Source organism: Vicia villosa, linkage group LG4, assembly GCF_029867415.1.
Source record: "Vicia villosa cultivar HV-30 ecotype Madison, WI linkage group LG4, Vvil1.0, whole genome shotgun sequence".
NCBI classification, from domain to species: Eukaryota; Viridiplantae; Streptophyta; class Magnoliopsida; order Fabales; family Fabaceae; genus Vicia; species Vicia villosa.
The window spans coordinates 197,172,100-197,187,369 of NC_081183.1; the positions used below are offsets into that span (position 1 = coordinate 197,172,100).

The 15,270-nt window shown below is 35.1% G+C and overlaps 1 protein-coding gene across 1 annotated transcript; it reads right to left on the minus strand.

The window, feature by feature from the left end:
• Window positions 1-10,124: 10,124 nt before the first annotated feature.
• Window positions 10,125-13,231, minus strand: LOC131596716 (putative 12-oxophytodienoate reductase 11). The gene is made up of 4 exons (XM_058869460.1): window positions 13,074-13,231; window positions 12,861-13,001; window positions 12,636-12,766; window positions 10,125-11,067 (listed from the first exon to the last, which is right to left on the minus strand). The coding sequence occupies exons 1-4, from the start codon at window positions 13,145-13,147 to the stop codon at window positions 10,289-10,291; spliced, it is 1,125 nt and encodes a 374-aa protein (XP_058725443.1). The 5' UTR covers window positions 13,148-13,231; the 3' UTR covers window positions 10,125-10,288.
• Between the last annotated feature and the right edge of the window lie 2,039 nt (window positions 13,232-15,270).

The window sequence follows — 15,270 nt, forward strand, 5'->3', positions numbered from 1 at the left end:
CAGTTTCAATTTACCCCAATAAAAGAAAGTTGATACATTTTCACTTATTTTTTTGACAGAAATATATTTGTAATTAACATAGCATATTTAAGTAGTTTTTTTGGGTACAAACAAACATTTAAGTGGGATGTCGCCGATTCGAACCCGCACCCCTGGAATTCAATTAATTAGTTATGCCAACCAAATCAATTAGTTATTTATTAAAGAGACTGCACTAATATTGTCATTACTCTAATAGACCCCCTTTAATAGAGTAGTGGTTACATAATTTTCTATTATGTATGTCAATAGAATAGTGGGCAGAGTAGTGGAGGACATGTTCCACTACTACTGCTGAGCTGGCCCTAGCTGTTAGTACCTTTGTCAGTATTTGTTTACCTTTTGCTTGCCTTTATATAGCAAGTTTCCTGTATCACTCTAATCAAGAAATACAATGAATATTTCTCTCATCTTATCCATTTCAATTGCTTAACAAATTCTAACATGGTATCTTGAGCTTCTTTTCGATCCATGGAGTCCATTTTTCTTTCCTCTCAGGTGAAACTTTCTCACCTTATATCTGTCAAACTTGATGACAAAAACTTCAAACAATGGAAACAACAAATTGATGGAGTTGTTCGTGGCCATCGTCTCCAAAGGTTCGTCACTGTTCCGGTGATTCCTTCTCCCTCTCCTTCAGATCCCGCATCTCATAGTGCATTTCTGGAGTGGGAACAACAGGATGCTCTCATATGCACCTGGCTTCTTTCCACCATCTCCGATTCTCTTCTTCCTAAACTTGTTGAGTGTAAACACGCGTGGCAAGTCTGGACAGAGGTGCACCGCTACTTTGACACTCTTCTTTCCACCAGAGCTCGTCAGCTGCGTTCTGAGCTTCGTCGCCTCACCAAAGGTTCGCTCACGATTGAGGAGCTTCTGAAGCGTACTCGTGAGATTAGCGAATCTCTTGTTTCGATTGGGGATCCTGTTCCTCTTCGTAACCTAATCGAAATAGTTCTTGATTCCCTTCCTGAGGAATACGACTCCATTGTCGCCGCCGTCAACAGTAAGGATGAGCTAAGTTCCTTGGATGAACTTGAGTCGTCTTTACTTGCTCATGAGTCGCGACTTGAGAAACATCGCAAAGCTGCTGTTGCGGAGCCAGTGACTGTGAATCTCACTCAATCAGCGTCGTCTCCTTCAACTGTTACTACTGGTCAAACTTCTACTGAAGGTTTTCCTCAGGGAACGAGTCACGTCACTGCCAATGCTGATAATCACAACTATAGCTCTCGTGGAGGTCGTTTTGGTCGCAGCAGTGGGCGTTTTGGTCGTGGTGGAGGACGTTTTGCCAAACAATCTTGTCAGATTTGTCACAGGTCTGGACATGATGCTTCAGTATGTTATTATCGTTACTCAAGTGGTGCTGGTTATCCTCAGCAAAGAGCTCCATTCAATCCATTTCATGTGGCTCCCCGTGCTATGCTTCCTGCTCAATTTCCTCATGGTTCTCTCAGAGCTGCTTCTCCTAGATCCACAGCACCACAGGATTTCTTTGCAGGTACTGAAGCAAGCAACAGCAATCAGTGGTGGTATCCTGACTCAGGGGCCTCTCACCATGTTACTCCTGAAGCCTCAAATGTGTCTGATTCTTCTTCTGTGCCTGGATCCGAGCAAGTCTTCATAGGAAATGGCCAAGGTTTGTCTATCAATTCTGTTGGTTCCATGTCTTTTCCTCTACCACACAAACCTCACTTGTCTCTCACCCTTAGGAACCTCTTACATGTACCACAGATTACCAAAAATCTCATGAGTGTGAGCAAATTTGCTCAAGACAATAATGTATTTTTTGAATTTCATTCTAAATTCTGTGTTGTTAAATCTCAGGCTACTTCTGAAGTTCTGCTCAGTGGTCATGTTGGAGATGATGGCCTCTATAAGTTTCCTAATCTTGCTGCATCTCCAGTGTCAAAGCCTTGTCCTAGTCTTCACTCTTGTAGTACTAGCAATAGGTTTATGTGCTCTCCTGCTATAAGCAGTTGTAATCCTTCAAATTATATGCCTAATGCTACACTTCTTTGTAATGATCCTTCTATTAATAAAACTACAAGTCTCTTTTTCAACTCTTCTCTTAATTCTGCCAATGCTAGCACTAATTTATCTTTATCTCATTCTAATAGTCCTACTGCTATAGCAACAAATCCTTATGTTCTGTGGCATACCAGATTAGGTCATCCTAATCATCATGCCCTTGTTCAAATCCTGAAACTTTGCAATCTTACTGTCCCTTCAAAACCTCCTACAGATATGTGTCATGCCTGCTGTGTTGGCAAATCTCACAGATTGCCTTCCTCTTTATCCACCACTGTCTATACTCATCCCTTTGAACTGGTTGTTTGTGATCTCTGGGGTCCAGCTCCTATGATATCCTCAAGTGGCTACACCTATTTTCTTACATGTGTGGATGCTTTCTCTAGGTTTGTTTGGGTCTTTCCCCTCAAACTGAAGTCTGACACTATGCTTCAGTTTATTCAATTTAAGAAAATGGCTGAGCTGCAGTTTAATTGTCCCATCAAGTGTGTTCAAACTGATGGAGGAGGGGAATTTAGACCCCTCACCAAATATCTAACAGATTTAGGAATTGGTCATAGATTCACATGTCCTCATACACATCATCAAAATGGTCTTGTTGAACGCAAACATAGACACATTGTTGAGACTGGTCTCACTCTCTTAGCTCAGTCCACTCTTCCCTTAAAATATTGGGACCATGCCTTTGTTACTGCAGCCTACCTTATCAACAGAATTCCCAACCCTACCCTTAACAATAACTCTCCCTACTTTAAACTACTCAACAAACCTCCTGACTATTCCACTCTCAAAGTTTTTGGTTGTGCTTGCTATCCTTTCCTGCGTCCCTACAATTCCCATAAGCTTGATTATAGATCTCAACAATGTATTTTTCTAGGATATTCATCTTCTCATAAAGGTTATAAATCTTTAGCTTCCAATGGTCATATCTACATCTCTAAGGATGTTATTTTTCATGAATCCTTGTTTCCCTATTCCTCTTTATTTTCAGTCTCTTCTACCTCTTCTGTTCCCTCATCCATTCCTCCTTGCCCTTCTTCTATTCCTCCCTTTCCTGCTACTGCTAGCCAGTTTTCACCTCCTCTCTCTCCATCCAATGCTCCCTCTCTCTCTTCCTATAATCCTGATGCCATTCACAGCTCTCCTTCTAGTTCTTCCTCTTCCCCTCATATGGTTGTTCCCTCCCCTGAACTTTCCACTTCTGCAAGTCAGCAGGTGTCACATTCTATCCCACAGCCTCTCACTGCTATTCCTACCTCCTCTCCCTCTATCTCTCCTGCTTTTATCCTCCATGATCCTGCTGAAACTAGCACCATTTCCCCTACTTCCTCCAATGATCCTTCTGAACAGTCTAGCTCACACTCAAATCCCAGCCCTCCTAGTTCACCTTTACCTTTCATTCACCCTGATAATATCCATCCTATGCAAACCAGAGCCAAAAGAGGTATTATTCAACCTAGATTACATCCTACTCTCCTTTTAACCCACATGGAACCAAGTTCTGTTAGTCAAGCTTTGTCATCTCCTCATTGGTTTCAGGCAATGCAAGAAGAATACAAGGCACTGATGAGAAATCAGACCTGGACATTGGTAAAAGCTCCTATTTCCAGGAGACCTATTGGTTGTAAGTGGGTTTTCAGAACCAAGGAAAACCCTGATGGATCTATCAATAAATACAAGGCCAGATTGGTGGCAAAGGGGTTTCATCAAAGAGCTGGCAGTGATTTCCAGGAGACTTTCTCCCCTGTTATCAAACCTGTGACTGTTAGAATTGTTTTAACCATTGCTGTTAGCAACAAGTGGCCTATTCAGCAGATAGATATTAATAATGCTTTCCTCAATGGCACAATTGAGGAAGAGGTGTTTATGCAGCAGCCTCCTGGCTTTGAAGCTGCTGACAAGTCCCTAGTGTGTAAACTAAACAAGGCCATTTATGGTTTAAAACAGGCCCCAAGGGCCTGGTTTGACAAACTGAAGAGTGCTCTTGTTCATCTTGGTTTTCAAGCAAGCAAGTGTGACCCTAGTCTCTTTCTATTGCATCAAGGCAAGCTTCAAGTCATGATCTTGGTCTATGTTGATGACATCATCATCACAGGCAGCTCTGCTCCCTTCATCAACTCTCTCATCAACCATCTTAACAATAAATTCTCTTTAAAACAATTGGGACAGCTTGACTATTTCCTTGGTATTGAAGTCTCCCATCTTCAAAATGGTTCTTTACTTCTGTCCCAAACCAAGTACATTTCTGACCTCCTAACCAAACTGAACATGCTCAATGCCAATGGAATGCCCACTCCCATGATTTCCAGCAGCAAATTATCTAAAGTTGGCTCAGCAAATGTTGAAGATCCTACTCATTTTAGATCTGTTGTTGGTGCATTGCAATATGCAACCATAACTAGACCTGAAATTTCCTTCTCTGTTAACAAGGTGTGTCAGTTTTTATCAAATCCCTTAGAAGATCACTGGAAGGCAGTCAAAAGGATTTTAAGGTATTTGAGTGGTACACTGTGTCATGGCTTGCTCATTCAGCCTGCCCCTGTTCATCAGCCTATGCAGCTTTTAGGATTTTGTGATGCAGATTGGGCATCAGATCCTGATGACAGAAGGTCTACTTCAGGGGCATGCATCTATCTTGGTCCTAATGTTGTATCATGGTGGTCCAAGAAGCAGCAGCTTGTTGCCAGGTCTAGTGCTGAAGCAGAATACCGCAGTATGGCTCAATTGGCTGCTGAACTTATTTGGATACAGTCTCTACTTCAGGAACTTCACTGTCCTATTCAGGTGCCTAAGATTCTATGTGACAACTTGAGCACAGTCACACTTGCTCATAACCCCATTCTCCACAACAGAACCAAACATATGGAGCTAGATATATTCTTTCTAAGGGAGAAAGTTCTCAGTAAACATCTTTCTGTTGCTCATGTTCCAGCTCAAGACCAGTGGGCTGACATTCTTACCAAGCCCTTATCTGCTGCTAAGTTTGTACCTCTTCGTTCTAAGTTATGTGTGTTAGATAAAATCACTTTAAAGGAACCCCCTGCAGCTTCTAAGGGGGACTAATAGAGTAGTGGTTACATAATTTTCTATTATGTATGTCAATAGAATAGTGGGCAGAGTAGTGGAGGACATGTTCCACTACTACTGCTGAGCTGGCCCTAGCTGTTAGTACCTTTGTCAGTATTTGTTTACCTTTTGCTTGCCTTTATATAGCAAGTTTCCTGTATCACTCTAATCAAGAAATACAATGAATATTTCTCTCATCTTATCCATTTCAATTGCTTAACAAATTCTAACACCCTTAAATATCTATATGAGCTGTCTAGGATAGATAATCTTTATCCACCACTCTGACTTAGAAATCTAAAAGAAAAGAGAGGGTTGTTCAGTAGATCAACATACTGATATGTTGCAGGTATGTTATGCACAACAAGAGTTTTATTGATCACTTTTTCTTTTGGAAAAAATATGTCCGAGTTTTATTGATCATTTTTTCTTTTGGAAAAAATATGTCCAACTCCACGTGTCTGGTCTTGATATGTAACACTGGATTGTGAGACAAAGCCATAGTGCTTAGCTTGTCATAGAAAATAATGGGAGCGGTGGAGGGAACTTTGAGTTCCTGAAGGAGGGACTGAAGCCATAAAACTTCTTTAATTGTGTTATCCAGACTTCTATATTTAACTTGAGTGCTGGATATTGGCACTGGCACGAGAGTTTGTTTTTTGGACCACCAAAACACTAGGTTAGGACTAAGATAAATACAAAATCCTTAAATGGACTTCCTGTCATGAGAGTCAACCCCCCAATCGACATCAAAGAAGGTAGTGATGGTCAAAGGTTTGGAAATTGGGGGCATGGTTTAAAAAAAGCCCACGATGAAGAGTGTTTATGAGGTATCTCAAAATCCTTCTAAGTGCAGTCTAATGACTTTCAAGTGGTTGAGATAGAAATCGACATGCTTTATTGACAGAGTAACTAATTTTTGCTCTAATTATTGTGGCATATTGAATAGCTCTAACAATGGATCTATAATATGTCAAACCACTGAAATAGTCTGAACCAAGCTTAGACAACTTTAAGTTAGCAGCCATAGGTGTATGTGACCCTTATCCTCATGCATATTTATTTTACAAAGAAGATCTATGATTTATTTAGTTTATGACAAGAACAAACAACCATTAGAGAGGAGAGAAACTTCAATACCCAAAAAACAATCAAGCCTGCCTAACAGTTTGAGAGCAAATTGATTATTGAGGTTAGATACACGTTGTTGAATATGAGATGGGGAATTTTCAGGGATAATAATGTCATATACATAGACTGTCATAAAGAGGAAATATGAAGGTGTTGCAAGTGTGAATAAAGGGAAATAACACTTACTTGCTTTGAAACCAAGGCTGAATAATGTTGAGTTAAGTCTCTTAAAACAGACCTTAGAATGTCTGTTTTAAACAATAGAGAGCTTTGTTTAGTTTGCATACCAAAGTTTTGTCAAAGTTTAGAAAAACCCGGAGTTACAACAGGTAGAAATCATCTTCAAGATGTACATTTGAAAAAGTATTATTCATATCAAGTTGAGAGGTGCCACTTCCTGAAAATAGCTCAAATAAATACTATCCTTACATTCACTAGTTTGACCATATGAGAAAATGTCTCTTGAAAATTAAATCCATGTTGTTTATGAAAACCCGTTACTACTAGTCTAGCCTTTGTACTTGAGAATGGAACCATCACGATTTTGTTTTACTCTAAACACCCACTTACATCCAATATCACTTATATTTGGAGGAAGAGGTGTAAGAGTCCATGTATTTCTAGTGATTAAGGCATAAATTTCATCCATTTTAGATCTTGGAGGGCCAACTTATGGGAGGTTTATTCAAGTTCAGTGAAAAGTAGGGTAGGGTGGATATTAACAAGCTGAGGGGATGGTGTAGGTGAAAGCTTATTGAAGCTAGGATAGAGAAGTATTTGGGAGGAGGAGAGGTCTTGAGGAGTGGTTTATAAAGTTGTAGAGTTAGAGAACCATAGCTCATTGAATCTAACATCTTTTAAGATGCATATTCTACAATCATTAGCTAAGCTCTTATAGCCTTTGTGATTAGAAGAGTATCCAATAAATAAGCATTTTCTAGAATGAAAGGCAAACTTATGAGGATTATATTGTCTTAAGCGAGTTAAGAGGATCTTGACTCATCTTGAGTGAGTTAAGATCCTCTCCTTTTTTTCTCTTCATTTCCTCTCTCCATTATGTAATTTTGAAAACATTTATAATGTATTAAAAATAAGTGGACCCATCAAATGTTATATTATTACATTTATATTTACAAAACTTTGGTAATTGACAAAATGGAGAAGATCTTGTCTTGTCTTAAGTGCGGGTAGCAAGCACATCCAATGGTTTTGAGAAACCTATAATCAGGAGCAACTTTGTGCAGTGTAAAATAAGGTGAACTTATGGAAAAAGTTGCAATAGGCATACAAATGATGAGGTTTAGTAGTGAGAAAATCAGGATTCCAAAACTTGAGTGGTATATCAACTTGAGCGGAGGCCGATTGCTACCACATGCCCATGTTTTCTCTCAACTTATCCATTATAAAGGTGTGTGTGAGACCATGATAGTATCTGGACTATATCATGTTGAGTGAAGAAAGGTAGTAAGGGTTGGAATTCCCCACCTCCATCAGTTTAAATAAATTTGATTGTGATGTTAAGATGAGTTGCAATATGTGTAAAGAAGTGTGTGAAAGTGACATAAACTTCAGTTTTTAACTTGAGTAATTAAGAAAGTCCAAATATACTTTGTAAATGCATCCACACCTGTGAGTAAATATTTGTAGCCTGAGGATGATATCATGCGGCAAGACCCCACACATAAGCCTCAATGACTTCAGATTATGCAACATGAAGAGAATTCAAAGTTAAGCAAAAAAACACAGACTCTTACCTATTTACCTTGCCATAAAAAAACTGTTGGTAGTATATGGGTTTCGATTATAATGAGACATTCTTTCCTGTTGTTAAATCTTTCACACACAAATGAGAGTTACAACAGGTAGACATAAACAATACCTTTCTCAATGGTTCACTTGAAGAAGAGGTCTATTTGCCACACCCTCCTTGTTTCACCAAATACCAAACTATGATAAGTATTTGGTATGCTAGCTACATAAAGCACTCTATGGCCTTAAACAAGCACCAAGACAATGGTATGACAAATTACATCAACCACTCTTTCTCTTTGATTTTGAGTCAACCAAGTGTGGCCATTCTCTGTTCTTATATTCTCATCAAGGAATTATTATGTAGCTGGCATTTTGATTAATGGTTCATCTATTAAGTTGGTTCATGACTTGGTATGTTAGCTACACTCACTTTTGATTGGTGTTGTGTTAGAACAATCCTCCAAATACCTCAGTGGAACAGTGGATTTTGGGCTTTCTCTTTTTCCCTCAAATGCTCACAACAATTTCTCAGTTAGAGCCTACAATGGCAGTGATTGGGCAAATGATGTTGATGACCACAAAGTTAAAATAAACTTAATTTTTTTTATTATACCGCCTCATTCCCAAAATAAATGTCCCATTTGAAGAAAAAAAATGGTCCCAAAATACTTGTCACTTTACATTACCAATGTAATTTTATATTTAATCTTCCAATTGTATCCTCTAATAAATACTCTTAATTTATTGTTTTCTCACTTAATATTATTGTTTTCTAATACATCAATAGTTAATCAAGATAATTTGGTAAAATCACCATTCTCTCTTTTATTTATTACTGTTTCTTAATCTGTGTAAAGTGGACCATTGCGACAAATAATTTGGGACGGAGGGAGTATTATTTTCTTTCTTTGTATCTTTTGACTTAAGATTGCTAATTATGTATTAAAGAGTTAAAATTTGTTGTAACTTTTCAAACTTTGAATGATAAATTCAAAAATTCTTATTATTGAGTTTTATGTATTTGCATGCCTTAAAATGTCTCAAATTATAAGATACTTTGGAGAAAAAATTTGTCTCAAATTATAAGTCACTTTATAATAGGGGTGTTCAAAACCAAACCAACCCATTAGAAAACCGCAAACCAAACCAAACCGAAACCGCAAAAAACCGCATTTGGTTCGGATTAGTTTGGGTCATCTTTTAACAAAACCGCACGGTTCGGTTCTGTTTGCGGTTTATATTTTGTAAACCGAACCAAACCGAATCAAACCGCATTATGTTACAACCTAACTTTTACTTAACTCACATCCAACCCAAACTTAAACCTATTATACCTTAGCCTTATGATTACGAACAATTTTCTCATCCTTACACATATAATTTCAGACTCAATCTTCTCGAATCTCTAATGACATTATCGCACCTTCTTTGCCACATACATCTTCCCTCTTCTTCTATAATTTCTACTCTCTTATATTCTTTCCTTTTCACCTTCTCATTTTTATGTAAATATTCCGTATTTCAGTTTCGTTTTTATCGCATATCTTCTTGTCTAATCTCTCAACTTTTTTTTTTCTTTTTCACCTTCACTAATCTCTTGTGTCTTCTATTTTTTTTTCATTATAATAAATTTTATATTGTTTTATGCTATTATTTTATGTTTAATATTTCATTTTTGTCTAATTTAATTTTTACATATTAAATGAGAAATTGTTGTCAAAATAGGATGAGTTTTGTTGTTATTTGATAGTGTATGAATGTCTAAATACAAAATTATGTTGTCATCTATATGTGTATGTATGACTCAATAAAATATTTGTAAAAAACCGAACCAACCGAACCGAACCAAACCGCATTAGTTTGGTTTGGATTTTTTTTAAAAGCCAACCGAACCAAACCAAACCGCACTATTTTTTCTCTTGCGGTTCGGATGATTTTTTTCGTCAAAACCGCCCAAACTGCACCGCGAACACCCCTACTTTACAATTGTATTTCCCATAAGTCATACATCATTTTACTTTCTCATAAAATACCCAAAACGTCTTATAATTTGAGACGGAGGTGGTATTTAGATTCTTGGTTTGTTCTTTGGCACTCTATTATACTAAAAACAAACAAACAAACAAATTACATATATTGATGATGAAACCCAACAATCTAAAGAAATCTTTGTATATCAATGTACAATTCCATAGGTTGAGCCTTTGTAGGTTTTATTAACTTAAACTCGTTTGCTAGTATTAAACAGAAGTATACGTAGAAAGTAAAACTAGATAGTACTAGTAGTAGTATTTTGTAGAAATGGATAATCAGTATATCCAACAACAGGGTCGTGTGAATAAAATGTGTTTGGATCAGGGTGGTTGAACTCATCCACATTCAACTCAAATCTTTTAGGGAGATCTGGATTTGCCAAAAAGAGTCTTCCATAAGCCACCAAATCAGCAGCGCCACTTTCTATAGCGCGGTTTCCTTCACTCCGGTCATAACCTCCAGCAACAATAAATGTCCCTTTGAAGACCTTCCTAATAGGCATCAACGACCACTTGGTGGTATCAGATTTGTTAAATTGCGTAACCATCCTTGGCTCAATCATATGACAGTACAGAACGCCCAGTTGATTCAACGATTGAGCCATGTAAATACCCAATCGTTGAGGATCAGTGTCTTCACAATCATTATAATCCGCGAAAGGGGACAACCTCACACCAACCTTGTCAGCTCCGATCTCATCAGCAACCGCCTTCACAACTTCAAGTGGGAAGCGACAACGATTCTCTAAGCTACCTCCATACTCGTCATCTCTATCGTTCACTTTGTCCTTGAGGAATTGATCCAACAAGTATCCATTACCTCCGTGTATCTCTACTCCATCAAAACCTGCTTCCATTGCATTCCTTGCAGCAGTTTTAAAATCATTTACAATAACGGGAATTTCATCGGTGTTCAGCCTGCGAGGAGGTGGGTACCTATCAGCATTGTTGGTGATATCTTTACGAAGGCGCTTGTTTGTGCATGATATTGGGGATTTACCTTCCGGCTGGAATTCTGCATCCAATTACATAATCTCACTCTTTGTAAAGACACATATAGTAGTTATTAAGGAAAGCAAAATAGATGAATTTCATGTATTCTCTAAATAGATAAAAATTCACTCAAAATTCTTTAAAACAATTCAACCAAATTCATCTATTAAAAATTAAATTTATCTAATCCATCAATTAATATCTTTTTAATTGCTTAACATATATCCATCCAAATAATTAATTTTAAAATTTATAAAAAAATATTTTTTTCTAAACACCACACTATTTAAATAAGAGTTGTGCTAACGAACTTCTCAAAAATATTTTTTTAAATTTTTAAATAAATAAATTATTTTTACTTTGAATTCATGGAATATAAATTTTTTTTAAAAATATATACATTAGATTTTTTTTAAAATAAATTATTTTAATTTCTAATACAATTAACTCTCAACCCCAACATTTCTCTTTAAATAATCATAGGTAAAATAAGAATTAAGTATTTGAAGTTTCTATACTAAAAATAGTAAAATGACGCACTCAAGTAATGCATTAAATGTGCAAAACGGTGGTATTAGGATATGGATCGAAATTGTGTAGAAGAAAATGAAATTGAGGTAATGTTATGTTGTTATTGTTTTATCTATAAGTTTTCTCTCTTTGGAAAATTAAATTTGTTATGATAATAATTAGAAAAAAAAATGAGATTGCATGTCATCGCTGTACAGTGTGCTGCTTTCTTAATTTTAATCAAACAAATTTAGAAATGTTTATTCTATATATATTACCACTAGGGGTGGGAATAGGCCAGGCCGGCCTACAGGGGCCTATAGCCTAGCCTACTTAAGGCCAGGTCAGGCCAGGCCAGACCTATTTGATAAAAAGTCAGGCTTGAGCTTTTTTAAAAGCCTATTTAATAAAATAGGTCAGACTTAGGCTATTAAAAAAGCCTATAAAACCTTGTAGGTCGGCCTATATTTTCATATATATTAAAATTAGTCTAAATAGGTTGGCCTATATATGCATATATATTAGAAAAAGTGTTAAATAGATTGGTCTATATATGCATATATATTAGGAAAAAATGCTAAATAAGTCGGTCTAAATGTTCATATATATGCGACCTATAAGGCTTCTTAAGTAATATGAAATAAGTGAAAACATTAATAAGAAAGAGGCTTTTAAATAGGCTTTCAGGCCAGGCTAAGCTTTTAAAAAGGCCAGGCCAGGCTGAAAAAACGAGCCTATGGTAGGCCATAGGCCAGGCTCAGGCCTTGTAAGTTTTTCGTAGGCCAGGCTCAGGCCTTATAAAGCCTAGCCTATTCCCACCTCTAATTACCACTATTGATTGCTTCAAGAATTTTCGAAGTAAATTACGTGGAAATAGTGTATTTCATTACATTTATAAAAGAAATGAATTCATTGATTGATTGATATAATTAGATAAATGAATAGGATGTAATCCATTAAATAGTTTTTATTTATTTATAAATAAATTGAATTTGAATGGATGGCTAGTAGTTTACATGTCTTTAGCACCAAACGAATACCTCGGATTGGGTGGTTGTTGTGTTTGATAGCATAGCTTACCATATTTGGATACTCTTCCGGCATGCCAAAGTTGACAGAAAAATATGGCTCCTTTTTCATGAACTCCCTTTACAATTGGCTTCCATGCCTCTACTTGTTCCCTTGTCCATATTCCTGGGGTATTTGGGTACCTTCCATTTGGTGATCATATGCATGCATGTTTATAAAACTAGAACAAGATCATAAATAATATTCATCTCGGTTAGAGTACGTGAACATGATTACCCTTGTGCTGTGGGAGACACACCAGAAGCTTCTCCAATCAATAAGGCATCCTTAGTAGCTCTTTGAGAATAATAAACAACAGCATGAGGCTGAGGGACAAACTTGTAAGACCTTGATCGCGTTAACGGTGCCAAAACTATCCTAAATTAAACGTCATCAATCATAAGATTAAACTAGTTTAGTTTCTCAAATGAAATCAACTAAAATACGTACCTGTGAGATAGATTAAACTTTCCCATCTTGTATGGGGTGAGCAGAGGTGCTATTGTCTCTCGTCCATTCGCCATCCTTCAATTTTTCAACATTTCACAGCCACAAATGTTTATCCCTCTACGTAGGCTTGCGTTGCGTGTTTGTACTTTAGAACCGCGGTTTTGGATTTTCTGCAATGTCATTATCATCCCATCAAATCTCAGTCATACATTAAAAATAGAGAAATTATATAAAATCTCAGTCATACATTAAAAATAGAGAAATGATAATCAACAAAGAAATCAGCTTCAATGACTCACAATATATTAACATAAAATATCGTCTCTAATTTTAAAACAAATTTTTCACACTCACAAATACTTGCATGGAAATAAACTTATATCCATAGTTTAAAAATAATTAATAAAGTGAAAGAAAAAATAATTTAATTTTTTTAATTGAAATTATTTGATGATTGTGATAAGAAAATTTTATTTTTAATTTTTAATTAATAAAAAAGTTGAGATTGATTGTTTGTAAAATTAACTCATATGTTTGTGTTTAACATGCATTATATACTTGTTTGATATTTGAAAAAGAGTTAAAAGGTAGTGCACTGGCACTGTAAAATAATTTTACACTGTCATCCAATAGAAAATCATAAATGTGCCATGTCATTAAGTTTTTTTTTAATAAAAAAATGGTTTAATTAGATACATGGGTGGTGATTGGTTGACAGTGTAAAAATATTTTACACTGTCAGTACATCACCCCTTTTCTCTTTGAAAAAATTTTGTTTTTTTTTCTTCAAATATGCAAGTATGTTTTTCGGTGCCACTTTAATTAAATACATGTTTGAAACAATTTTCTTCTCATCCGATTTAAGACGACATATGATCAGCTAGCTCGGTTTGCAAGGCATGATTATGTAAACTATAAATCACTTTAAATTTTCATGTACCATCCATCTTACGGGATCCGTGCAATTTAATGGACACTTATATTTTCTCGGTCCAGTGACATCACGTTTTAACTTTCGAATCAATGGAACATACGTGCCACTTCTCTCGCATCTCATGGTTGCAAATGCTTGCCTTATATTAGAACCATTGTTAAAACTTTTGATTATAATGTCAAACCCCAATTTCTTGGCCTCCATGCGGACCCATTAAAGAATATGTTCACCAGCAGTAAACAATTGTTCATTTCTAAAAGATGTGGGGGGTGGCATGTATAGTTCTCCATCTTTTTTGGCAAAATCCACATCATTTATCCACGTTTTTCTTTGAATCAAGTTCTATTATATTTAAATTCAACTCATATTTTTTAAATAATAGTATGCAATAATATTCAAAATATGTATGAAGAAAATAAAATTAAACAATGAGTAAAGAATATATATAATGTTTTAGTTTTGAATAAAATAAATAAATAAATGATATGTAATAATTTCAATAAAATGTTCGCTTAATTTTTTTCCAGATTTACAACATAATAATGATATACACATTACTCACTATTTTATTTTTTTCATTTTATGTTTTTTAATACAATTTTTAAATTTTTTTTAAAAATTTATAAGTTTTATTGTGTATTTTAAGTGGATAAGTAATGTTCTATTTAAAATAAATTAAATAATATTGTTTTAAGTGGATAAAATTAAAAGAAAAAGTAAATTTTAATATATAGTAATATTTTATAAGTAAAACAAATTTTATTCACTTAAGGCACACTATGAAATTAAATAAATTTTTAAATAGAATACAAAATCGTATTAAAAACATTAAAGAAATTTAACAAAAAAGAAATTCGTTTAAATTTTAAAAAAACCTATTTTTTATTAAGAATTGTCATTTTTTTAAAATATTTAGAATCATAATTCATTATTTGCTTTAGTTGAATATAATAAAAATTAATATAAAGAAAATTTAAAAAAGTGAGATTATTTTAAATATAAGAAAAAAACTGTTTTTTTTTATTTTTAAGAATCAATAATTTTTTAGAAGTATTTAAGAATTCATATTTTGATTTATTAAATATTTAAAAAAATCATTTTTTATTTATTACCAAAAATAGAGGAAACTATCTTTAGAAAGAATCATATGAATAATGAGTCCAAAAGAGGTCATTTAATAACCGTTAGATTAAAGTACAATCAAAAGTTATAAAAGAGTGTAACAATTAGTGTAACTTGTTAGTGTAATTTGATACCTTCTCA

What these genes read in the sequence shown, in the direction of transcription:
- LOC131596716 (XM_058869460.1), bottom strand. Translation starts at nt 13,147, where the DNA reads ATGGCGAATGGACGAGAGACAATAGCACCTCTGCTCACCCCATACAAG. An exon ending in GTGTCTCCCACAGCACAAGG is followed by an intron (nt 12,767 to 12,860) that starts GTAATCATGTTC and finishes ACCAAATGGAAG; the next exon opens with GTACCCAAATACCCCAGGAA. An exon ending in CGGAAGAGTATCCAAATATG is followed by an intron (nt 11,068 to 12,635) that starts GTAAGCTATGCT and finishes AATTGGATGCAG; the next exon opens with AATTCCAGCCGGAAGGTAAA.